The 27,193-nt window shown below is 33.7% G+C and overlaps 2 protein-coding genes across 3 annotated transcripts in view; one reads left to right on the top strand and one right to left on the bottom strand.

Moving 5' to 3' along the window:
• LOC142342786 (eukaryotic translation elongation factor 2-like) overlaps nt 1–27,193 on the top strand; it is a 425,342-nt gene that overhangs the window by 143,085 nt on the left and 255,064 nt on the right. The window lies entirely within an intron of this gene.
• On the bottom strand, nt 3,650–26,938 carry LOC142342214 (uncharacterized). 2 transcript variants are annotated; one of them, XM_075393470.1, is made up of 8 exons: nt 26,695–26,938; nt 17,596–17,943; nt 14,899–15,198; nt 14,324–14,481; nt 12,124–12,277; nt 11,738–11,859; nt 7,334–7,523; nt 3,650–4,262 (listed from the first exon to the last, which is right to left on the bottom strand). In XM_075393470.1, the coding sequence occupies exons 1-8, from the start codon at nt 26,729–26,731 to the stop codon at nt 4,192–4,194; spliced, it is 1,380 nt and encodes a 459-aa protein (XP_075249585.1). In that variant the 5' UTR covers nt 26,732–26,938; the 3' UTR covers nt 3,650–4,191. The 2 variants fall into 2 exon arrangements, with proteins under 2 accessions (XP_075249585.1, XP_075249584.1); XM_075393469.1 differs by lacking the exon at nt 26,695–26,938 and adding an exon at nt 25,294–25,400.

Raw genomic sequence — 27,193 nt, 5'->3', positions numbered from 1 at the left:
CAATATCTGTGGGGCTGGTGGTGGAGGTGGTGGTGGTGGTTGTGGTGGTTGGTCGATGGTGAGTGGTTGTGGTTTGAGGGATAAAATGCAATTCCCAGGGGAGGAGATGAAATTTATGAAATTTTTAGAACACTTCAAACATAATTGATAAATGTTTTGTAAATGAGTTTTTTATTGCTTTTCTGTGCGTTTTGTGTGGTTATGTTTTTGGATTCCTTCTGGGTAAAATATGCTTCTTGTTATTTGTTATGAATTACACCATTTTTTTAATTTTCACTTTATAGCGAATTATTTAGACTAATTGTTTCGAACTAAAACCGAATAAGCCATGAAAAAATTGCAATTAAGGAACATACGAAAAAAAAGATCTTTAAATATGTTTTTTTCCGGTTTTTTCTTCTACCTGCATTTAATTTTAAAGGTCACTTTTTTGTAGTTTATCCTCTAAACTTAACCTTTTCCATTTGATTTCAACCATTGAACAAATTGACTGAATGGAGTGTTAGAAGTCAAAAGCAAACATAAAAAACTTTTTGTTGAAGATAAATTACAAAAACGATTGTCAGAATTATCATTGTAAATAAGAAACAAAAATTTGTTGACACGCCAGAACAAATAGCTTCTTAGGTGATTTAAAAATTTTTGCCCATTAGTTCCGAATTTGATTCAGTTTCAGACATAAACAATTCCTTACCCTGAGATAATTTTTTTTAGAAAAAATTTATAAATTATTTCAGAAAAATTAAGAATGCAACTCCATATATCTTTTTATTTTGCATTTTGGTATTGCAGATAGTTTCAACATCCGATGATATCTATTTAAATTGCGGTCGTACAGAGCAGGTAAAGTTTAGCATTTTCGAAGGAAAAAAATAACGAAACGATAAAACAAGAAAATTCTTCAACTCATACTTTCAATGGTTTCTCAATTGATTTACATTTTTCCAGGTAGCTGTTAACTTCAATTTAGAGGTACGGGCGTCACCATTGTTGGTTGTTTAAGAAAACGGGGCGTTTAGAAAACAGAAAAAATTCTCGTCATGAAAGTTTCTTTCGCAAATTGCTGTTATGGCTTCTTTAAACTAAAAGCTTCGGATTTTTTTTACTGAAATAGTCTTTGTTTTCAGCGCTGTCTTTTTACGACTGAGTATTGTTTTTGATCATCCGCTTCTTGGTGAAAATTCATTTTTGATTGAGAAATATTTGACAATGCACACATTTTAAATCTGCAAAAAAGCATGTCAAATTGACGGTTTGTCGCACGATTGCAACGGCATACTTACATAAAACAAAATCACACTCAAAAAAGCTTCGACAAATTAATTGCTACAAGTAGAGTATTGATAACGAAAAGAGCTTTTTTCAGATCAGAGAACTTGAGACGTATGTTGGAACATTTTGCGCTACCAGAGACTTGCAAGTCATTTATTTTCGAAAGCATTGTTTGACAAGCATCAACAAAACCTTTAATTTTGCAAATTTGTATACTAATGTGATAAAAAAACTGTTGCTCTTGATTGATATAATAGTACTATCAGAAGCAAGTTCAAATACTTTGCATGCAAAACGAACAGAATTTTTAAACACCACAATTTTATCGATCCAGGGCAAACAAACACATTTGAGTAAAGTTTGACAAAAGTTTTCACAGAAATAATAATATTAATATAATCATTATAATTTGGTTAGCATTTTGTTGAAAAGAAAAGGGTTTAGTGATGAACTCAATATGGCTTTCGAGAGTATTTCGAAAATTGAGTTCATTTATACTGATATAGCAGATGTTAAGGAAATTACAGTTAAGGAAACTCACAGAAGTAGCAGGCAGAGTATTTTGTCTACCAATTACTTTGCAAAATAAAAAAATTGATGTTGATACAAATGATGACCAATATCTGTGGGGCTGGTGGTGGAGGTGGTGGTGGTGGTTGTGGTGGTTGGTCGATGGTGAGTGGTTGTGGTTTGGGGGATAAAATGCAATTCCCAGGGGAGGAGATAAAACTTATGAAATTTTCAGAACACTTCAAACGTAATTGATAAATGCTTTGTAAATGAGTTTTTTATTGCTTTTCTGTGCGTTTTGTGTGGTTATGTTTTTGGATTCCTTCTGGGTAAAATATGCTTCCTGTTATTTGTTATGAATTACACCATTTTTTTAATTTTAACTTTATAGCGAATTATTTAGACTAATTGTTTCGAACTAAAACCGAATAAGCCATGAAAAAATTGCAATTAAGGAGCATACGAAAAAAATATCTTTAAATATGTTTTTTTCCGGTTTTTTCTTCTACCTGCATTTAATTTTAAAGGTCACTTTTTTGTAGTTTATCCTCTAAACTTAACCTTTTCCATTTGATTTCAACCATTGAACAAATTGACTGAATGGAGTGTTAGAAGTCAATAGCAAACATAAAAAACTTTTTGTTTAAGATAAATTACAAAAACGATTGTCAGAATTATCATTGTTAATAAGAAACAAAAATTTGTTGACACGCCAGAACAAATTGGTTCTTAGGTGATTTAAAAATTTTTGCCCATTAGTTCCGAATTTGATTCAGTTTCAGACATAAACAATTCCTTACCCTGAGATAAATTTTTTAGAAAAAATTTATAATTTATTTCAGAAAAATTAAGAATGTTAAAATTAAGAACTCCATATATTTTTTTATTTTGCATTTTGATATTGCAAATAGTTTCAACATCCGATGATATCTATTTAAATTGCGGTCGTACAGAGCAGGTAAAGTTTAGCATTTTCGAAGGAAAAAAATAACAAAACGATAAAACAAGAAAAATCTTCAACTCATACTTTCAATGGTTTCTCAATTGATTTACATTTTTCCAGGTAGCTGTTAACTTCAATTTAGAGGTACGGGCGTCACCATTGTTGGTTGTTTAAGAAAACGGGGCGTTTAGAAAACAGAAAAAATTCTCGTCATGAAAGTTTCTTTCGCAAATTGCTGTTATGGCTTCTTTAAACTAAAAGCTTCGGATTTTTTTTACTGAAATAGTCTTTGTTTTCAGCGCTGTCTTTTTACGACTGAGTATTGTTTTTGATCATCCGCTTCTTGGTGAAAATTCATTTTTGATTGAGAAATATTTGACAATGCACACATTTTAAATCTGCAAAAAAGCATGTCAAATTGACGGTTTGTCGCACGATTGCAACGGCATACTTACATAAAACAAAATCACACTCAAAAAATCTTCAACAAATTAATTGCTACAAGTAGATTATTGATAACGAAAAGAGCTTTTTTCAGATCAGAGAACTTGAGACGTATGTTGGAACATTTTGCGCTACGCAGAGACTTGCAACAGCCGACTGGTTCTTGTGACTTAGTTTGCAGTATCATGGCGGAACAACATTAGGCGTTTCAATATGCAGTCGACTCATAATATCTTGTTCGAGAATTCATTCTCTCATTTGCGACGGTTCCGGTTGTTTTTGCAAGCACCAATGCCCTTTTTTGGTTTTCATGGCCACAATTCATGCTCAACCCATAATATAAAGAGAACTGGACTCTCGAAAAGTTTTTACTCAGCCCACGAAAAGTTTAGTTTTAGACAATAATGAACTCTCGGTAGAGTTTTTCTAGCTGAAGGTCTAAACTTGTGAAAGAGTAAATAAAACGAACAGTGGTCTCTAACTTGAAACTTTTGTATTTTGCTAGAATATCAACAATATAACTTGCTTATAACACAGTCGCCAACAAAAGACAAACCATTTTAACTGAAAATTTAGACTAACGATTTTCATCATTTATAATTTACAGAGCTCGTATCCTGCAGAGTATCATTGGCATCAAGACTAATTAGTCTGTCATTTGCTAGAATAATTCACTATGCACACGAGTACAGTAAGTTATTCGTCATAATCGAACGCATGATCTCTTAAATGAAGTACAGCAAGATCCTTTCACTGCTGCACGTGAACATATTTTCCGGGTTCAGTCCATCATCAGTTGTTCAAACATGCTGCAGTCAATAAATGTCAGAATGAAAATGTATGAAAATTTCCTTTAAATAATAATATTAGTCGACATCGCAGTCAAATAATTTTTTAAGTTTCTATCGTTCCATTGTAAAGTGTTTGAGCTTTTGGTAATCTGGAAGCGTGGTTTTAAGATCCCGAAAAGTCAAGGACGATTGTCATTTTGTTGGCTATCTGTAGAGGTTAGTGATCCACCGCTAGTTGAACGCTGCCATTACTGAGAACACCATCGTCAACAGCGAGGCCACTCTCATGCCAATGATTCGCTCTAAAATATAACAAAGACTAGAGAATCAAAACCTAATAAACTTTGACAAGACGCATGCATAATCTTCTTATCGCAATAGAAAAAACTTCAGAACCTTAAAACATACACGTGTTAACATTTTACGTGTATAACATGTTAATTTTTGTTCCGACCCCTCTTGAGGGTGGAGGAACTAAATACTCAAATGGGTTTTTTTTGTTCAGACAATTTTGGCCGATCGATATATTCATCGTAGAGAAATGTGAGTGGTATCCTTAACAAGCTCGTCCAGTGTAGAATTCGAAATTAAAAACATTTTTTTTTGAATTTCATTTTTTTTCGAGGAGTTATCGAGGTTAAAAGTTATGTGTGAACACATGACAATTGGCATGATTTTTGTTCACTTTTGGCATAGTTTTCGTTCACATTAAGATTTTTTCTGTAAAACTATTAAATCAAGATTACAATTCATGCTACTTAATGGAACGATTTTACATTCCTAAAAAACGAAAGGCGACAAAAAGCTAGTTTTGGTCTCATGGGTTATTTTACTATAAAAAAAATCGAATTCTATTTCAGAGCTGTTATTTTTTAGAAAATTTTAACATTTTTTTTATTTTTCAAAAGTAACTTATAGACTAGTCACTTTTCATATCGAGATTCCGTTAACGATGAACCTCACTTACAGTCAAATGAAATCCAATAAACAAAAGTTCCGTTTTCTCGGAATCGTTCTTGTTTTCTTTTGACTTCTACTCTGAGTTTTCGTAATTTTAAATGAGACTTTGAATTTCTTTTTGAGATTTTACTAATTTTTGTAGTCTTATGGCATAGACTCCTTGACTAAAAGCGCAACAGTTTTGATAGTGAGCAAAAGTGAACGTATCTAGTGCTTTGAGTAGACAGCTTTTGGCTGATAAGACATTAAATATAATTTTTCGTCTTTTTTGAAAATTAACCGACCTCAAACTTATTTTGTTTGAGCTCTAATTCATTTTCCTTCCTTTCTACTGCAATCAAAATTTGTTTGGATAGCAATTTTAACTTCTAACTATTGATTTTTTGAATTCCGTGCCACGAGTTTTCCAATTTTTTAAAAAATTTTCGGATATTTTTTTCAATATTTTGGTTTCTTTTGAATTCTTAAAACATTATCGTAATACTGATAGTTCCCATTTGCTTCAAGAAGTTATGCTTCGAGAAGTTTTGCTTCGGATTGCAGTGGAGGTCTTTAGAGAAAAGCCTGTAATTTAAATTGCTTCGAAACTTTCTTCTTGCATTTTCTATTTAACTTTTGATTTTTGCCTGTATTTATTGTTGTTCTCATTGTCTTAAGACTTATTGTGATGTCTTATCAATAGCTTATTATTTGACCAATGAATGACAAATAGCATAGTTTTCCCAACGAGGCAAAAAATTGACGTATGTATTGAATTACGTTGATAACTTTTGAAATTATTTGCGTTGATATTGTGTTTTTTCAAAACTTTCGTGGTTTTGACATACTTTTTCATATTTGTAAACTTTTGGGAGGCATATTTTTAGAAACAAAAGAAGCATCACATTGCTGTTAGGAAAGTAATCGAAAATAGAAAGATTTTACTGAAAAAACTTACTTTTTAATGGCTTCGACAGTTTTCTCTCTGAATTTATTTTGATTTTGCTGTTTCTGACTGTTTTTTATGTAGTTGTAAAATGTTAAGAGGTCTCATCAGCTTCTATTTGAGAATTGCACGATTGATGTTTCTGAATGCAGTCAGTTCAGTTTACAGCGAATAGTCTTAAAGTTTTTGATTATATTTGTTTTCAAAAATTTACTGATTCTTATCACTGAGAGGTCCCATTCATTTCCATGTATTTCAAAACAAAATGTATTTCAAAATAAAAGGTCTATTGATATTATATCATAATAAATGTTTTGTTTGGCAGACGATATGCTTTTTCTTAAAAGATTTGTTAGTGGTCAGTATTTGTGTTTCTTTTTCTGTTTTTTTTTTGCATATTCGCGTAATAACAGATCCCAATGATCTTCAAATAAGTACCGAATCAAATTATTTCATCGTTCAGCGCAATTTAAGCAGATTTATTGAAATTAATAATTGAAATATGAGAAACAAGTTTCATATAAAAGCTGATGGCTACAGTAATTTGTGTTTTCGCAATTTGTTTGTGTTTTTTTTCTACAACTTTAATTCGTTTCTATGGTTTAGTTTGAGCGAAAAAGGTCCTCTCTTAACGATTTTTTTTACTAAATTTATTAAGAAATGTTTCTTTGAAGGCTAAGGGTTTCCTAAGACGTTTGAAGTTATGAAACGTTTTCAAAAAGGTTCAGTGATATTTGAATTTTGCCTCAATATTTCTTTTTGTCGACTTTTACCTAGTTCCATTAAGGAAAAGTCCCATCTGCCGTTTAACTTAAAAGACGTAAATTTGTGTAGCTAAGGTTTCGTCTGATTGAATTTTGACTTTACCGTTACTAGGTGCTTTAAATTTAGATATTAATTTTTTGCTGTGAAGTTTTAGTTTTTGCTGATTTTGTTGTTTATTTTTTTCTCACTGTCTTTTATTTGACAGATCTTGTGAGTGCTGTAATGAGGCATGGTATTTTGTAGTTCAATTAGTAGTTCGGTTAGGTAAAGATTTTTTTAACTCAAACTTCTATTTTTGATTATTTCTTCATTTGGTTGACAATTAAGTCTAAAATGTAGATGAGCTCGGGTCGGAACATCATGTGCGAACGCACATTAACGAGCCTCCTGGTTACAATTTTGTGTCTTTTCCGATGTCGCTGTTAATCACTCTTGGTTTATATTGCCTTGATCTCGTTAATGTTTATCACATTTTATTTTTTAAATCAAGCTGTATCAAATTTTGGTTGTGTAAGTTAACAATTTTCATTAGGAAGCAAGCTGTCTCAGAAAAAATAATGCGTGTGTGGGTACTTGGTAGCCAATTTTAATGAGCGCTCTAAATAAAACTAAAAGACGATCAAGATTTTCTGCTCATGAAAATTTCCTGCAAAGCATTTTTTTGATCTTCAGCTATTTAACTATGCTACGAAAAGGGTTACCGCAACAAAGATTGCCGCTCACCTCTGTCGCCTCTTTTGATGTCAATTGTTTTAAACAGTTCGTCATATATCATGACATTCACATCGAAGTCGTACTCCTCTTTGTCCAGGCTGTAGAGAGACATAGAGCAGTTGTAGTCAGTGACTCCAGATTGAGAACAGTCTGTCAGGTTGAACCTCTCGCTCTCTGACACTGTCGACCCAGAGGTGTACTACAACAACACAACTCCTACTGAACGTCCAGAGTATTTTTGTAATTTCAAAGTAAATATGATCCAAAATTGAGACTTTTTTATTTCCGTTCCGACACCAATGTTAGTAGCGGGAAGGGGTGAGTATAGAAAGAAAGAAAGAATAAATTTTTCTGATAAATTATGCTACAAAATTATTTCTTTAAGTATAATTGTTATGCAAATCCCACATTCGTAACATGAATGATCATCAGAGAGTACAGTAAACAAGGTCATAAGATTTGGAAATGGATCTAGATTTGTTCGGTTATCGAGCGAATTTTCATACGTGCCGCCATTTTTCTTCTTTTGCTTATTCTCGCAATTTTCAGGCAAAATATACTTGAAATGTGGATGGTGCATAGACGCTGTTTTCTAATTTGGTCTGTGAGCAACTAATGAAGTTTTGATTTTGACAGTTTTGACATTAGTCTCATTAATTTAAGTCTTCATAGGTGAATAAATAGGGTTATGAAAATCCACATTTTATTATCAGTTGACAGCTAAACTTGGATTACGCTATTTGACAGGTACTTGTTCTTACACTTCGTTTCAAAAATAGTAGTGTTTTTATAAAAAAAGTTTTTCACCCTTCAGAAGTTTTTGCCTATTTTTACATTAATTGCATTAGCAGGAAATAGAGCTGTCATCTACTAAAATTTATTCGCATGTATTGAAGTGATTTAATTTTTCGATTGGCTCTCCTATTTAAATTTTGTTCACGTGAAATGCAAAAATTTTCTGGTAAATGTTTTCCATTACAGACTTGGCTCATAATCTCAATAATAATCAGTTTGATCAACATTCTGAAGCATCCTCAATTAATTTAGTTCGTTTTTCTCACTTTTAACTAACTTAACTGGTTAAAAACTTTATATTTTTAACGGTTTTGTAGACTTTTCTGAATCTTGCCTTAAATTTGCCAATTTTTCAGTTGCATTGTAATTATTATGATTTTTTTGTCAGTTTATTGCTTATGTAATTGGGAGTTGGTGTTCCTTGTTTTCAAATCTACTTTTTTTAGGAAGTGGTTGCACTATTCAAATATCAACTCGACTTATTTTAAAGCTTGTTTAAATTTATTTTTCAAAAAATTTTTCTAATCGTTATTTTTTTACTTGTCCTTTATATTAAAATTTCAATATTTTCTAAGCTTGTGTTAAGTATCGCAGTTTGTAAAAAAGAAAAGGTTTCTCAGAATTTGGAGCTCCTATTTTGCAAGAATTTTTTAATTTTTTTTTTGCATTTGTAGGCTTTTATAAATTAACAACATCTTCTAGAGATTAATCATTTGATTAGTTCAATGGGCAACAAAGACTTACCTAGCTCTCAATTATCTAGCTTGGCCAAACTCAATTTAAATTTGATCCATGTTTTTTCTATTTGCAAATGAGAGTTGAAATGATTTTATAACAAATCAATTCTTATTTAAAATTCAAAAAGGTTTTAAAATGCAGTTGCAATTAAATAGAGGCGAGGCAAGTTTGAAAATAACAAAAATTCTGAATAAAAAATTTTTTAATCGGGACAGAACTGGATTTAGGGATTACTTTTTTCCGAAGTCACTCTAGTTACTTTTTCAATTTTTGCAAAATTGCTTTAGTTGATTCAATACCTGCCGTTCAGTTTGTTCTCTTTTTTTACTCTAGTGGAACAAAGAAGTTCGATGTCATTGATAAAAACTCTCCTTTTGTTAATAATGTCTCCAACTCCTAAGATATGTCAAAATTTTTAATAGAAAAAGTTTCTTGTTTTGAAGGTAGTCTATCTCAATTTCGCTACAAACTTCGACATGCATGGTTGGATTATTGTGTAACACTGCACATTAGTCAGCCTTTTTTTTCAGATTTTGCTTTTTTCGCGAAACACATAAAAAAGAAGATATTTGTTGAGGAAGTGGAACATTTTCCAAAGCATTATGAGTGATTGCATTCCAAGTTGCTCACATGCCGAAACAATCAAATTGTATACAAAAATTGAAAACAAATGTATTTAATTCACTCAAGTTGTTGACGCCATTTGATAAAAACACTATAATGAATATGATAAAAGTTGGATATAGATTTTTTCATTTCAAATAACAGCAAGTTAGCGTTGAAGGCTCAGCAGTAAACAAGTGAAACTTATTGTCAAAAATCTTAAGGTTTAGAAATTATTAATTATTTTTATTTTTCCTGAATGTTTAGATTTTTTAAAGCAATTAGTTTTGCAAGAAGTAAAGAGCGTTTGGAAATTAATGAAATAATTAGGTATCTATCAAATTTTTCTGCTCTCAATAGAATCCCTATCACTTTTCCACAAATTCTGTTGTACAAAAATGGCGAATTGCACAATTTTGCAAGGTTGTTGAAAAGATTATATTTGTTTTTTTTTCTAAAATCGATATAAAAATTTTGCCCCTTTTCAACATTTTTTCTGCCAGCCTAAAATTGAGAAAAATTTTTTTATTTTTAGAATGAAAACAAAATTTTTTTATTTTATTTTAAAAACAAACTGATTAAATCACACTGAAGCACAAGAAACAGTATTTTTCGTCATTTTAGGGTCCAAGATGTCATCACACTATATTTCAGTTGCTCGTTTATGGTTTCATCCTGCTATAATATACATTGTCTGTTTGAAAATTTCCTTATGGGAAAAACAGTTTTCGAACAAAAAACCTGGCCAATGCCGCAATCTGATGTTAAAATGTTAGGGAATTTTGCAAGAGTGTGATTTTCCCTACATCTTTGAATTCTTTTAAAATAAATTCAGTTGTAAACAATTGTATAGCATATTTTTTTGGAAAAGAAAAATAGCTGAATCGGTCAAGAGCCCGTTTGTTTTATTCAGAATTCGAATTAACCGATAATGAAGTGTTTACCCACTAGAAAGCCATTTTCATTTGAACATATTAATTATTAAAACCACGGAAGAAATACACTATGGTACCAAAAAGCTACGTACAGCATGATTTTTGCTTCAAAGCATGATTCGTGCTTCGTAAGCATGATTTGCGCTAAGGCGTGAAAAAAGGTGTGAAATTTAGATGTTTTAAGAGAAATTTCATTCTCACTTTCTCCGCTTAGACAGAAAAGATGGTTAAACCGCTTTGTTCTTTCACCGTTTGCCAAGTTGTTACGCTAAGAGATGTCAGATTTTCATGGTCTAAAATACAACAGGAACTCAACTTGAAATCATGATCCAGTGCATAGTATGTATACAAACGTTACAAAAAACATTTTCGAGGCCCAATAATCGAGCGGAAGTCCCACAAAATTTTCAAAAAAAATCAGAAAGAATAGTTAGTTACCGATGTTTTGAAAGATCCCAAAATCTCACTGGAGCGCATTAGAGTGGCTCATAGCGCTTTCTCTTGCTACGATACAATTTCCAGAGGTACACTTCGACGAATTCTCAAAAAAATGGTTTTTTTTTCAAGAAATGCTGCAAATATCAATTTGAACAAAAAAAGCAAGTGTTTTTGTTCAAAATGGAGTATTAATATGCTCAAGAAGCCGTTCTCTTTCTGGCAGAGTGTTGTTTTTACTGATGAAACAAGGGTGCGCATCTCCAGCGACGGAATTGTTAGTTTTTCGCAGAAATGGAACAAGATTTCTTGAAAAAGCACAAAAAAATTGAGTTCGGACAAACGATCACTTATATTTTGGGTTGCAATATGATCGGATGGACGGAGATTGCTTATGTGTCCAAACAAGCTAAACCCTGTCGGTTATTTGGAAATTTTGAAAGTTTACGAAGAAAAAATGCATTTCATGGACATTATTTTTCAACAAGATAATGCTCCTGTGCATAAATCGAAGATTATCGGCATTTTTTTCCGAGAAAAGGAGTGGAAGGTACTAGAATGGCCAGCAAACAGTCCAGATCTGAATTCTATTGAAAATTTATGGGCGATTTTGAAGCAACGATTACGGAAACAGTTTTTTTGGGAAAATTTGGAAGAAAGTGTATGAAATTTGGAATGAAATTGACGCACCGGTCGTGAGAAATCTGTATGAAAACTGTTCAAACCGTCTACTAGACGTTAAAGAAGCGTCATTTAGGACGCGTTATTGGAGAAAAAATGTGAACCCAAAATGTTATAATTTGATGTTTGTATTGCTTTTTAAAATTGTTTAGATGAACGTAGCTTTTTGGTACCATAGTGTACCTTCATCTTTGCAATTTCAATTTTTATATTTTTTGCAACTTACACTAAGATTGACGTAGATATAGTCTGCGTGGGGGTTGATGCTGTAGTCCACAATTACAGTTACACTACAATTCTCAATATCCATGTCACAGTCGGAGGAAAAGTCGGACACAATGCTGAAATCTGAAAAAAAAATCAACAGAGTTAAATGTTATGGATAATACAATAAAAAAATGTCAAAGACAAAAATTAAAACTTACATCAAAAATTTGCTGGTTCCTTTAATCACCTGTAACCTAATTTTTACTTTTCCGAGGAACCATAAAAAAATTGATCGTGTTAATCATTTTAAAAGGACACAATTGTAAAGTATTGAGCTTTGTTTTCAGTATTAGCTTTGGAAATAACTCTGCCCATGGAGATTTTTCGAAGTTTGATATGCGGTACCTGAGAAGTTATAGAATGAGTTGTTTCTTGAGTCGGAGTATTCAGTGAAAGTAATTCCATCTGCACTGACTTCATTACCAGCTGAAAAATGAACCTCTGCATCCATACTAGTATCTGCTCCACTTTGTGTTACACAGATTATACCAGGACTGCTCTAAAATTAGCGAAACACTCTGATATTAAAGAGTTTTTCAGAATAACGGTTGATTTCAAATTTCAGACTGCGAGAAACGTAAAGCTGTGACCCTAAGAAGCCAATATTACAGACGGAAAAATGAATTGTCAAATTACTAATTGATGCTTCAATATTCTCTCTTCAGACTGCTTAGCTTCATTTTATAGCCTCAAAAATTTTTTAAAAGTTTTTTTACGTCAGACTCTTCTCATTTTTCCCCTGCACACCAACAGTTGATCTTAAATATCCTTTTGGTGAAGTGATTTTCTCCTGGGAATTTTGCAGATTAGGCTGAAGTTTGAGCCCCGGGTTTACAAATCTATCGTACTCTTGATTGGCAACGTTTCTGTAGCATTTATTGAAGAAAAAGCCGGAACTTCTCAATTTATAAGGATAAATAATTTTTTGTCATAAAAGAAGAACAAGAAAGCTCCTTGGTTTTTTCCTTTTCCGAAATTTTTGTTGCAATTTGTATCAATTTCTAAAAGTAGCCGTAATCAATCATTTTTCATTGCTATATAATTGAAGTTTTTCATTAATGGAAAATGGTTGATTAAAATTACTTTCAAAAATTGATACAAATTGCGACAACAATCTTGGAAAAACAAAAATCAGGGAGCTTTCCTGTGCTTAATTTTTAACAAAAATTTTTTGTATGCTTATAATTTGAGAAGTTCCACTGTTTTTTCTTCAAATACCATTTAGAAGTACTTGTTAGGAACAAAACGCTGTTTTAGAATTGAAAAAATAGCAAAATTCAACAGAGATAGAAGAGGAAGCACAGAAAACCGTTAAAACACTATCTAACGACAACAGTCCTCTGATCTCAAAATACAAGCAAATAAGTAAACATTTGAAAAACATACGATTTTGAGGTTCATTTCTTTTTCTTTCTGTACAAAAATTCGCTCACAAACTCCATCACTCACTCATTCAATCAATCACTCACTCACTCACTCACTCACTCACTCAATCACTCACTCACTCACTCGAACTTTCTCTCTCTCTCTCTCTCTCTCTCTCTCTCTCTCTCTCTCTCTTTCTCTCTTTCTCTCTCGCAGACATACACATTCTCACCTCATTTTTTTTTACTTTTTCTGTTTTATTTTACTTTGTTTGGATGTTTTATTTTTAGAAAAAACGTTCATTAACACTGTGCTTAAACGTTGTTGAGATGGTAAAAATCACACCTCCAGATTTCTGGACAGCTCTTTTTGACTTCAGGTCAGATTTTTTGCAGGAAAAGAGCAGATTAAATTAAACAGTTGAGCATTGTTTTTCAGTTTAATCAAGGTGATGAATCTTTTGATAAACAATTTATGTCCATGCATCATTGTTTTTTCCTGAACAATCGAGAATGACCTGTTTCTTGGATTAACTTCTACGAATTAAAAACAATTGCACAAATTAAATTTTTCTTATTCTGATAGATCTAAGCTGCTCAGCAACACTGAGCACCATTAAATTAGACTAGTTTAACTTTGATATATTTGAAAAACTGCTAAAATTTGCTCTACTGGTCTCTGTCGTCAGGCTGTTCGATTAATTATAACTTATAAGGTTACCTGTAAACGTTAGCTTTTTGTTCGTCTCCTTTCCTAAATTACAAAGTTTGTAACTTTTTTCAGGCAAAGTTTAAAAACTTACGAGGTTTCCATCGCACAAAGTGTCTTTCTCAATGACTACACAATCAGCTATAGAGCACATACAAATATTTTGTAAACTCTATAAGATAGATAAATTTTTCGCAAAATTGTGAGAGTAATTTATTGGCGATAACAGGTGTCCAGCGTCAAAGCTATCTGGCTAAAAATTATAGGTGTTCTATCAATTCGAGACAAAAATCTTTATATGAGCAATCTGGATCAAGTTATATTTTTCCCAGCTACTTTATGGTCGGACGCGGTCTTTTCATAGATTTATGATTAGTCTAGAGCTCCTTTTGAAAACATAATTTACACTGCTACAACTCTAATATGAAATGACCCTTTGTCAATTGACATCAGTGTGAAGTGCGTTTCTAACCGACACTGATTTAGACTCTGTGCCTTTGCTCTGGCCAGACTGCACCAACTCTACCTTGACCATGTTCCAGTTGCCAGCACCAGAATACTGCCAGATGAAACACATTTGGGACTCATTCTTGAGCAGCAGAGTCAAGTCAGTTGTCGGAGTGTCGAGACCTGAAGCCAAAAATCTTTTTATTATTTCATTTTTGGCCAGATTTTGTATTCAGTTCCGTTTGCCTTCAACAAATCTATCAAATAATTTATAAGCATATTATTAAAAAAAACTTAATTTGTCAAATTGTTGCAATTTAAGTGCCGATTTGTGCTTGATTACCATGAAAATTTTTTATAATATTTTTTGTTTTCTTTGAACAGCTGTTTTTATTTTCATTGATAATATAGAAACATAAAAGCTCTGAGTGAGGTTACAATATAGAAACCATTTAATATATATGGTCCCCGTGCGGTAATCATACGAGATCACAAGAGGTCTCCTGGAAATCATGACAGGATCGTACAAAACAGGTATGATTTGTATGACATCATATTTTATCCTAGTCTGAATAATAAGAAGTGACAACCGGGGCGTACCAGCTTGGTAGTACGCAATGACATCTTCAGTTGACAGCTCATACTCTGAACATTCGTCATCTGCGTAGGCTTTAAGTTTGTACAAGTCTCCTTTGGTCAGCCCACTGAATGATCCAGTTTCCGAATAAGAAGCCCCAGTGTTGTTATCTTCACCCACTTCAATGAACCCTGTGCCATTCCACTGGAAATATTTGACCACGTAGCCGTCGTTCACACCGACTGTGTTGTTGATCACGGTGTAGGCCACAGACGTCACACTTCCACCGTCAGTGACAGTCAAGTTAGCGGGTGGGTTGGGGGCTAAAGTGTATTCCACTCATTAGTTCGCACAAGAAGAACAAGAGGTATAAACATTAGTACATGAATTGCTGAAAAGTTTGTGAAAACTCTAGGTTAAATTATTACCCTGATTGAATTAAAATGCAAAAATTCATAACGCCCATCATATAGTGCATATTTCAATAAACCCAGTGAAACGAATTTAATAGACTTGATAAGACATGCATGATCTTGACATCTCTTGTAAAACTTAAAAGATCTTACCTAGAACTTGAAATACCAACATTTCATGGTATATCTTGATAAGATCCTGGTTAGATCTTATCAAGATAGACCAAGAACATTTTTTGACAGATCTTGACAAATCTTGATAACACTTTTAATCACTTTTGATCGCAATTCGATGTATCTCGTCCCAAGAAAAGAAAACAAAAATGCTATGAGCTCAAGGTACAAAGTGAAGGTAAAGTGAATCAGTGATAATTTTCTTTAAAACCTTTTATTCTTTTCATAAGTAAATATTTAAACAAAAAATAGGAAGCAGAACATTTCTTAAAGTGTAGCAAACTTGTATTCGCTTCATTTTCATATCATTTTGTTTAGAGTCAGCCCAAACATCTTTTTTCTTAGTAGAAAAAAATGAGAAACTATTTCAATAGCGAAGTGCTGAAATCACAAATAAAAAGACCTCAACGGTTCCGTGGCCAGGTATTTGGCCCGGCTTAACGGAGGCACGATATACGAGAAAGTTAAAAGTTTTTTGTCTAAATGTTTATATGTTTTAATGCATTCTAATAAAGTATTTGCTTTTAATTAACAGTTTTATACTTGATTTAAACATTGCGTCTGTTTGCTTCCGTCTGTTCTCACACTTATTAAAGTAACCTCAAATCGAATCCGTTTCAAATCTTGTTCAATGTAGATTAGGTCAATAAAAGAATACAAAACATTTTCCTATGAAACTGAATTAGAAAGTGAGGGTAAAGCGAACAGTGGAACGCTATACATGTTAGATTCAATAGTTATTTCGTCTTAAAAACTCATTCTAGTTTAGTTTTAACTCTGTTAAATTTGGAATCGTTGGGACTTCAGAACCTGTTAGTGACAGCTAGCAGACATATTTTGCCTTTAAATGAAGTAAACCACTTTCTTCAGAATTGGGTCCTGAAAATTAAGATTTGTCTTTCGTTGTTGAAAACTCTTTGAAATGGTTCTCAAATTAACACTTGAAAATCTATTTATTTTTCAATTCTTTCTGCTTTTTGGGTTACGATTTGCTAGGGTCAATTCAAGCCTAGTCAGAATTAATTTATTTTTTAAAAAATTTGTGTTTTACAGATTTTGATTTTTGTTATGATTTTTTGTTTTTCTAATATTTGAGGTTGTAGATTTAAATATTATAGTTGCCTGGTAATGAATAACATGGCGGAGTGATGTTTCGTTTTGTTTGATGCAGTTTTATGTCATGTTACTAAAGTTTTTTCAGATTTTTTTAACATGGGAACTTAGTAGGTTCCTTCACGGTGGCGGTCCTGAATAATGTCGGTTTTATGCACCTACAGAGCTGGCATTCACTTAAAAATTTCATTATATTGTAAAAACCGCTAATTTGTTGGTTTTAAGGTTATAAACTACGGGAGCAGTATTTCCCGACGTTCTTAATAGTTCTTGTCACATCTTGATAAATCTTGATAATTCTTGCTTGATCTTAAGATTTCTTGCTATATCTTGTATTTGGTTGATATTGAATTTCTAAGAGTCAATATGTCTTGCCACGTAATGGTTAATCTTTCATGAAAATCTTGCCAAAGTTCTTGACAGCCATGCAAAGAATTCGCTGTTTCATATATATCTTGATATTATCTTGCCCTGAAGAAAGGCAAGATATTGCAAAGATTATCCATGATTACGTGTGTAATTTTTATCGAGGCCATCAGGTTTCGTTTCACAGAGAAAGTGGAGCTAATCCTTTTCATAAAACTGTTCTATTAATCTGAAAATTGATTTCGAAAACATTTTTATTATTTAATATAAAAAATCAATTCAAAAACCAAAGTTTTCTGAGAACCATCATATGGGTAAATATCAATATGCAATTTTTCTTCTTAATACGCTATTAATAATACGAGCGACTTTTTGCTAATATTTATCAATTAAGCTTTCTTGGACAGAACCAATCTTACGCAGGTGGGTTTTGAATAACAATTCGAGACATCAGATCATAACATCTTTAATTTAGTGTAACGAGAAAACATTAGTACGTCATTTATAACGAATTATTGACGATCAGAGTCAGAATTATCAATTAACAATCAACCTTTAATAACAGTCAACCTCCAAATTATGTTTGATGAGGCTATGCTTTATAGATTTCTTAAAAATTGGTTGACCATGAGAAAGAAAAAGTTGCAATCTTACTTGTGCAAAAAGGTGTCAACAGAGCAGGATCGGTATCATTATCAGGAGTGCCACTTCCGTTGTAATACTCAACCGCACCCGCTTCGAATGAGTACTCTTTACCAGGGACCAATCCACTCAGATACACACCCACCGGTAGTTCAGTTAAGCTATCGGAAGTATTCACTACACAAATATCCTCTTCTACAGTATCACCTGACCCATCTGTACAGTTGTACTCTAGTATGTTGAATGTAGCAGAGGAGTATGAGGAGTCACTGGTTGTGAGTGAAATGTTAGCAGTTGTTTTGGTGTGACCTTCAAGTGTCAGAGTGATTGTAGGTGCAACGGCAATGACAACTACTGATCCTAAAGTATGGTACATACTGGCCCAGTCACTGACCTAGCTAAAGAGGTCACATTACGACTAGCGTCTGGTACTATATGAAAAACTCCATGTTGTTCCAACAGGCAAGTGGTAAGTATTGTGTAAAAGAAGTGTGCTCAACTATGTTGCGAAAATCGTGATAGAGCACATTTTGAGGCCAAAAACATACATAGAGTATTGTAGCAAGACTTTTTCTCTTAAACTCAACATCTAGTAAAATAAAGTTACTATAGTTGTCTTGAATCGTTGCAATGCTGTTTTCCTTATTGCCGATAGGGGCAAGGTTTTATTGGTCAAGTTTCATCGAAAAACGTTGTTCAGAATGTCGTACCCGTATAAGCGTCTCATTAGAACCGGCGTGATTTGCGGTCTGAAGGACTCTAGTTTTAATTATGCTATTGTTTAGCTTCGCGGAGTGAAAACTGATTTTAAATTTATTGGATAAGTTTGCCACGCATTTACCACATTTCCCTCCTCTTAATGAAAAAACAAGCGGAACTTATGACTCGTAAGTTATCACGGCAGATGAGTTTTTTCCATCCCGAGTTGTTCATTCCAGTTTGTGTCGCATGTAGTTGACGCGGTTAGTTATCTTATCTTCTGCCCTTTTGTTTATTGGTGTTTTTTGGTCTCCGAACGGCGTAGACATTATGAGCATATCATTCTGTGCCTTCGAACTAAAATTTGCCATATCTGATTATCTGATTCTCACCTCCACTTTACCAGGTTCTTTGTATTAAAAGTGTAATAGTCCTCTTTGATTACCAAGGTTCTCGGTGCCATGACCTTATATAGGCCCTGTGAATGTTTTTATTCTCAAACGCTTATGTGCTTGTGTTTTATAAAAAAAGTTTTAACTGGAGTGATGCTTCACTTGGCGTTGAGAATTGGTGTTGCTAGCTCCTATGTTCTGATTAGGCGTGATATATATTTACACCATTTTGATATGATAGTTTTCCTTTAATTGCTGCTATTATTACTCAAAGTTGTGTTCGCTATTTCACCGAATTGAGCTTCAAAGGGGAAACATTTTCACTCTATGTTGTTGAGAAATAATCGAATTGAGAGAGTTTTTTAGTTTAAAAATTTTGGCGGCTTCTTTCATGCCAGATAATCTTTCTTTAATTTTCAAAATAAGCCGCTTAACTCAATCGCGTTAGCACTAGGGTTATTGATCGGCGCCTAGACTCTTTCAGTATTCTATTTTTGCCACCCAATGATGTCATTTGACTAACAATTTGACTGCTAGCTTGACCAAATCTAATTGTGCGTTAGCATGAAAATTTATCCAAATTTTTATCTCTTATTTCCGTTGACGTGTTCTTCACTAATACTGCCAAGGGAAATTTTGAGAAGCCGTCTACGAAATAAACCAAGAAACATACCTCTTGGTCCTTTGAATTTATCTATTGGGGCCCCGAAATCAATTCGGATTTCTTCCCTTTGGTTACTGCACCTCTCCATTGTATTACATTTTCTACATTTTGTGGACGGTCTTGTAGATTTTAGTTTATATCTGTTGTTGTTCAGGGCACGCATTTTGATATTCAATTAAGGATGTCGCGATTCATGTCTGGCCACTATGAATTGCTATTTTGTTTTTCCTCATCTTCTTGGATGGGTACCACGATTCGCCTTGACAAAGCGTCTTAGACAGAGGTTGGTGTGGTGATCCTGTCATCTGGAAAAGCACATCCGGAATTGACATTCAGCAATTGCTATGAATGTGTATATTGATATTCTTATTTTTTTTCGTCAAGATACACTTTCTTTTCTGTTTCAATGCAGCAACAGTTGACGTTGAAAATTCTGATAAAATTTTGGCACATTTTTTTGATAAGGAAAATGTAATTCATCGGCTTATAGCTCAATTGATGCATTGAGAGTTAGAGTTCATTTTAATGTATTTGTTGTATCAGTGGTTGAGCTGCTCGAGTCTGAATTGTTTGGTTATTGTGCACTTCATCGCTGAATCTATTTCTAGTGGAGTTGTGTTCTGTTTCAATCCCTTCGCCATTTTCATCTATTTGAATAACTGCTAACTGCTGAGCTGTTTCTTTACGTTTGTATTTGTTTCAAGTGGCTTGTTTTTAAGTTGTATATGAGTTCAATGAACTTGTTCATTATCTTCTACTTGTTCTTTTTTACGTGTTTGGAGTTTCAGGAATTTGTTTTTCTGCCATACTTTTTTTGTCTGTGAGGGCGTTATGGACTACGCCGATTTGCGGCGCGAATGGAGCTTATATTGCGTCAACTCTACTCTTGAGATCGTTCTCAAATCATTTAGAGTACATTGGCGCCAAGATTTGATTTGATTTCTTCTTGTATAGGAGGAATTGTATCGTGCTGCGTTTTATCATTCCTAATATTGCTACAACAAATTGCCCATCGTAATTAGAATTTTTTATTAGTATTTGTTTTGATTCGCAACAAAAATTGTTTGATTTTGTCTAGCAGTTTTTGCGTTCTAATTCTATGTAAACTGCGGGCTTGACGTAATATTTGCAATTACGTGCTCCAAAAAATGTCTCGAGGTGGTGTTATATGATAGGTATCTAGCTTCTATTTTTTTTTAAAAATTTTAATAAATATTAATATTATGCGATACTGAGTGTGCCCGAATGTGGTCTATTTCAAAACCTATTCGCATCCTGTTGTAAGATCTGTTCAATCTCTTTTCTTCTTACGATGTGTAATAACCCGCTAAAGTCTTTTATCAAGGTGAAATTTCTTAGCCGTGATAGTCTCGATAGTGTTTAACTATATTCATAAGGATTTTATGCAGAAATTTTTGTCACGATAGTGTTTAAAATACTCTAATCCACACAACATCCCTTTGTTTAATTTCGTTAACGATATATCTGCTTTCTACTGAATTAAGAAACCGCGGCCCGAACTTGGCTGTCTTCCACCAATCGTGATCTAGCAATTCAAGCGCTACGCCTAACTCTTGACGTGAAGCGTCACTTTTATTTTTCTTTTCTAATTCAAGATTTGAGAGCTTATTTGCAATTGTTTTTGCTACCTAAATATTAGTTTCTTCAAAAACGATCTGATGTTCTTCTGTTTAAATAAATTTAGACAATTTTTTAGCAGTGCTCTTGCGTAGTTTTGCTTTATTTGGGATTAACTTAATGAGGTGGAGGACAGAGTCCAAGAATGGTAATAGTTTCAGCAGTGACTTTGGAGATTTAGGTCCGAAGATTGCATTTGCTTTTGGTTGGAGCGGTTTGATGCTAATTGTTCCAGAGCCCCTCTATTTTAAGTTGGGGACATCTGCTTTTGGATAATTTAACAGGTAAAATGTCAGAATACAGTTTGTTCCAGAATTTTTCAAACGATATTCATATGAGGGTCTGTCTCTTCCGCTTAAAATTGAATCTAATTGCTAATCTAATGTGTTCAATTAGCAGTGAACTGCTAACTGCGATTTCTCAGGTGGTAGTTTACACCACCTTTTAAACCGCGCTTTCACTTTGGTTTGCATTCGGTTTTGGTATTTTCGTTGGATTCTTGTGGTTTATATTGGGTGCTTGTCTGGAGGAGGGAGGCAGGGAGGTTGGTTTCGATGGATTACTTGGTTGTGGAGTTTCTTGGGTCTTTGTTATGCTTTGTGGAAGAACGGAGGGGGCGTGGGGTGACAGGAAAGGTGTTTTAGATGGAGTTTGGGAGAGAGGGAGTCGGGGCGAGAGTGAAGGAGTAGGGTCTTAGAGAAGAGGAACGAAGGAAAAGACAAAGAGAAAAGAAAAAAAGAAGGAAAGAAGAGAGGCACCCTCAGTGCACTTCCGGCAGCCAGTCCCCTTTTCAGGGAATCCAGCAGCCGGCTTGTGCGCTGAGAGTACAAAGGATTGTAGTTTATACCTCTTATTGAGGCGGTTATTTTTGCCCTTGCGGGGGTAAGTTGTTGTTCCCAAGCGGGAACAGAGTGTGGGGCCAGCATCAAGGCCGCAGCATGATTCCCACGATCATGCTGCTCTCCCTTGCTGGTACCCTGGAGTTAGAGTTAGATCAGCTTCAAGACCTAGACTGATTCCCGAGATCAGTCTAGTCTCCCACACTGATTAGTCATCATCAGTTTCGGTCCCCTTTTTCTACTGTCTGTGGGGGCGTGCTGAAATAAAATAAGAGAAAAAAGAAGAAAAAAATTATATATATATATATATATATATATATATATATATATATATAAATTATAAATATATATATTAAAAAATATTATAAATATATATATTAAAAATATTATAAATATATATATTTAAAAAAAATTAAAAATTCAAGTTAGAATTCAATTTTCCCTCATGGGTGGTGTGGTTAGCGGTGTGGTTAGGACAAGTCTAGTGAGGGTTATTTTATTTGTTTGGTTGCCTTTAAGAAAAGGCGGTTTAAATGACTGCTCATTGTGGCTCAGTTATTTTTGTTCTTCCTCTTTCGTTGGTTTTTGGTTTTGAGCGATGGTCTGTTCTTGCCTGCTGCTTTCTGCTTGTGTTTGTTGAGCCAATCGTCAACAGGTCTCGATGTTATCATTTCTATCAGTGGTTGGTCGATCTCAATCCCTAGATGCACTAGTGTTAGTCTCAGAGCTTCCCTGTGCCCTGCTTTGACTATTTGACTCAGCCGCAGGAGAGTCACTTCCTCTGGTAGATCTTTTTGCATTAGTTATTCTTTGACCCCTCTTCTTGTATCTGGCGTGATGGCTTAAAATTGAAGTCTCCTTCGTTTAAATTTGAAGTATCGTTCATAAATCACTTTGTTTTATCTCAGCAAATTCATTTGTTAACAATTGATGTTTGAAATTTGACTGCACATATCTGAGTCCAACGAACTTGGTTTTAGACTGACATTACCCGTCATATTAACATGTATTTTGTTGCAATCACAAGGCCTTGAAGTATATGGATATAACTTTAGTTGGCTGTACGCGTGTTGCAAATTTATCGTGGTGCTAAAAATGCCATCTCTTGCGTCGCGTTTGAAGTTACATTTTTGTAGTGTGGTCGAATTATACTGTCAAATTTTGGTATCTTGAATTTGTTCCTACAAATTGTTTTGTGTTTTAATTTTGAACTGGTTGCCCATTGGTCTTTCTTTTTACAGTAATGGCATTTGGTGTTTGTAATTTTTTATCCAGGCTTAGTATCAGGCTGACATTTTTCTATATGTCTTTGTTCGGGAAAATTGATTAATTCGATTATCAAATTATCTTGGATTTTATTTGGAGTTTCTGGTCCTATTTGGTGACAAACTCTGTAATTTCGGTGAATTTTCAATTTGACTCATGGCTTTTAGACTAAGCAACTCTACTGATGAGTTATCGAATTTTTTCGAAATCTGTTGTTTTAGAGGTTTGTGTTGATTGAGGCAGTTTACAGTCTTAATTTCTGTTTGTGGTTTCCCGATGCAAAATACAAGCGTTTCAGAGAGGTCTTGTCATAGTTTGATTTGATTATTTCTTGTGTTTTTATCACTTTCTGTTGCTTCTGTAGGGTTTTTTTGCTCGTTAATATATTCGTTCTCGGGACAGCATTGTTTTTTGGTTCTATATGGTTTTGTTCCATATCTAATTTTGTGTTTTGTTTGGCTATAATCGCCAATTTAACGTGCGTACGCCTTTCTCCCAGCGTAATGGAGGTTTGGTTGTTGGTTTCTCTCAAAACGCTCTGTTGATAATGACATTTTTCTCCATTCGGTTGCTGACTGAGCCATGCTGTATGCCTATAGAATAGCTTTACAATTGACGTGATTCGCGAGTCGAATGAATCTGGGTTTAATTATGCTTGTGTCTACTTTAGCGGAGCGAATACTAAATTTAAGTTTATTGGCTGAATGTGCAAGACATTTAGCCTGCACTCTTGAAATATACAAAGCAAGTAAGGTCAAATTAGAAATTGAGTTTGACACTGTTGTTTAGAATGAAACAGCAACTTCGAATTCTATTCCAGGCAAACAATTAATGACATGCTAAGCTAACACTATATCTATCGCAATCCCGTCACAATAGGCGTAAAACTATTATGCTAAATATTTAATTGAAGTAAAGGAAAGTGTTTCAACTAACTGAAACTAAATCTGGGAAGGGTTGGACTCTTAAGCATGGCATTAAATGTTTATATCATCTATTTTTTACAAAAAGAAAACGAAACGCTACCATCGTTTGTTTGACGCCCATTTGAGCTTGTCTCTCTTATATCAGACGGCTTCAAAAGCAATGATATGTTAGTTTTAAGTTCAAAATCAGTTCCACACTTGCCGACAACAAAGAAAGTAAATTAATATAAAAAATATTTCAACAAAAATTATGCAGTATCACGTGAGGTCACACTTCGCGTTTACTTGTAAAATAGTTCATTTTATTTAAAACAAAATTGAATAGCAGTAATATGGCTATTGTTGCAATTAAATTTTTATTTTTTTCTAAATTGCAGCTTTCACACCAGCACTATTGTAGCAGTAGAAATACTGGATGTACACCTCCATCCAATCAGACACTGAGAAGACACTATTCTCTTTTATATAGAGAGATCTCCACTAACTATAGTTAGTCTATTAGAGTAGTTGCACGATGTGTATACCTCTGACTCCGGTGTTAGCTCCTTTATAAATAGTTGTAACTGAAGTATATCTTCAGTGTTTTACCGAGTCAGTTGGTCTGAGAGATATAGGTAAACCTGCTTCGCGCGTAGAAATAAGTAGCCCTAGCTCTTCATACTTTAAGGCTGTAAAAGGAGCCGACCTTGGGTCTGCCTTACTATATTTTTTACTTGTGTCTCTTTGTTTTTCGATAACGCTTCGTCTTGCTTTTCCGGGCAAAAACAGATCAAACTATTAAACTAAGCGAAAAAGAATAAAATGAAACTGATTTCTGAACATTGTAATAGTTAATACTCCATGAATTACCAAATGGGGCTAAATTGACTCCATATTTTGTTCTATAGGGTTGAGATGCAAGACAAACGGGAAATAAAACCCAATAGTACCTCAGCTTGGAAAGTAGCTAATGTTAGTATAATTGGCGGAACAATGTTTGGGACCGTTGTTCAAGATTTTAATTTTGATCGCCAAATTTGATAACATTTGCCAACTTTAAATGACGAGGAAGCGCTTAAAAATTAGAGATTGAAAGTCCCGATTTTTGAAAATTTGCTTTGTTAGACGAATTTAAAAATTTTTCTGATAAAAAGAATATCAACTTCAATGGAATTATTAATTACGAAATACTTTTTAGTAAATTGTTGCTGAATCAACTACCGCGATAAAACGCAGTAGTTTAGGACATATATTAAATTTGGACATAATTTTTTTCAGCATTTGAGCAATTGCAGGTCAATTCTTACCTTGAAGAATGAAAAGAACCACAGAGAGCAGTACTTTCATCCTTGTAGTTTCGGCTTCTGAGTGAAAGTTCTGTAAAGCTCTTTTTAATTGATTTTAACTGATTTTAAGTGCCATTATGCTGCAAAATGAGCGTGTCAAGTTTGACTAATCATCGGTTACAAGTCGTAGCAGAGATCTGATCTGTCGATTATAATTGATAGCCACTGAGGTCAGCTGAAAAAAGTAATTTGCTAACTGCTAGTTTAACAAATAGTCCTGTTTTTTCTCTCACACTCTGGCAGATATGTAACAACCAGATTAAAAACGGTTTAATCCTGTATTAACAAAAGCACATATAAATTAATTGCAACAGTTACTCCGTCTGGTTGCTAAATTGATTCAAAAATGTCTCGAGTACCACTTTTGTAAGGAATTTAAAACTCAGTTCTTTAGTTTTTTTCTAATTAATCATCAACCAAGTATTGTTTTTTAATGATAGCCCAAATAATTATACTTGTGCCTACTTTAGTGGAGCGAATACTAATTTTTAGGTAATTGGCTGAAATTGCAAGACATTAAAACTGTTAACTCTTTTATAAATCGTTGTAACTGAAGTATATCTTCAGTGTTTTACCGAGTCAGTTGGTCTGAGAGATATAGGTAAACCTGCTTCGCGCGCAGAAATAAGTAGCCCTAGCTCTTTATGCTTTAAGGCTCTAAAAGGAGCCCACCTTGGGTCTGCCTTACTAAATTTTTTACTTGTGTTTCTTTGTTTTTCAATAGCGCTTCGTCTTTTTTTTTCCTGGCAAAAACAGATCATACTATTAAACTAAGCGAAGGAGAATAAAATGAAACTGATTTCTGGACATTGTAATAGTTAATACTCCATGAATTACCAAATGGGGCTAAATTGACTCCATATTTCGTTCTATAGGGTTGAGATGCAAGACAAACGGGAAATAAAACCCAATATTAGCTCAGCTTGGAAAGTAGCTAATGTTAGTATAATTTATGAAGAAATTTTTGACATCAACTTATTTGTTCCGAGCCAGGTTCAAGTCTCGTCTTAACTTGGTAATGTTGCCAAACGCTTTGGCGGAACAATGTTTGGGACCGTTGTTCAAGATTTAAATTTTGATCGCCAAATTCGATAACATTTGCCAACTTTAAATGACGAGGAAGCGCTTTAAAATTAGAGATTGAAAGTCCCGTTTTTTTAAGAAAATTCGCTTTGTTAGACGAATTTAAAAATTTTTCTGATAAAAAGAATATCAACTTCAATGGAATTATTAATTAAGAAATACTTTTTAGTAAATTGTTGCTGAATCAACTACCGCGATAAAACGCAGTAGTTTAGGACATATATTAAATAGGACAAAAATTTTTTCAGCATTATTGAGCAATTGCAGGTCAATTCTTACCTTGAATGAAAAGAACCACAGAGAGCAGTACTTTCATCCTTGTAGTTTCGGCTTCTGAGTGAAAGTTCTGTAAAGTTATTATTAGCCCGACTGATTTTAATTACGATTATGCTGCAAAATGAGCGTCTCAAGTTTGACTAGTCGTCGGCTACAAGTCGTAGCAGAGATCTGATCTGTCGATTATAATTAATAGCCACTGAGGTCAGCTGAAAAAAGTAATTATTAAATAACTGCTAGTTTTACAACTAGTCCTGTTTTTCTCACACTCTGGCAGATAAGTACCAACCAGATTAAAAACGTTTCAGTCGTTCATTAACAAAAGCACATATAAATTAATTGCAACAGCTACTCCGTCTGGTTGCTAACTTGATTAAAAAATGTCTCGAGTACCACTTTTGTAAGGGTTTTAAAACTCAGTTCTTTAGTTATTTTTCTTATTGATCATCGACCAAGTATTGTTTTTCAATGATAGCCCAATCTCTTATTCCAGCTCAGACCG

This window comes from Convolutriloba macropyga, chromosome 7 (assembly GCF_964194025.1).
Source record: "Convolutriloba macropyga chromosome 7, txConMacr16.3, whole genome shotgun sequence".
Taxonomy (NCBI): Eukaryota; Metazoa; Xenacoelomorpha; order Acoela; family Convolutidae; genus Convolutriloba; species Convolutriloba macropyga.
Note: the sequence above shows the minus strand (reverse complement) of the source record. Positions and strands in the feature narration are given on the sequence as shown.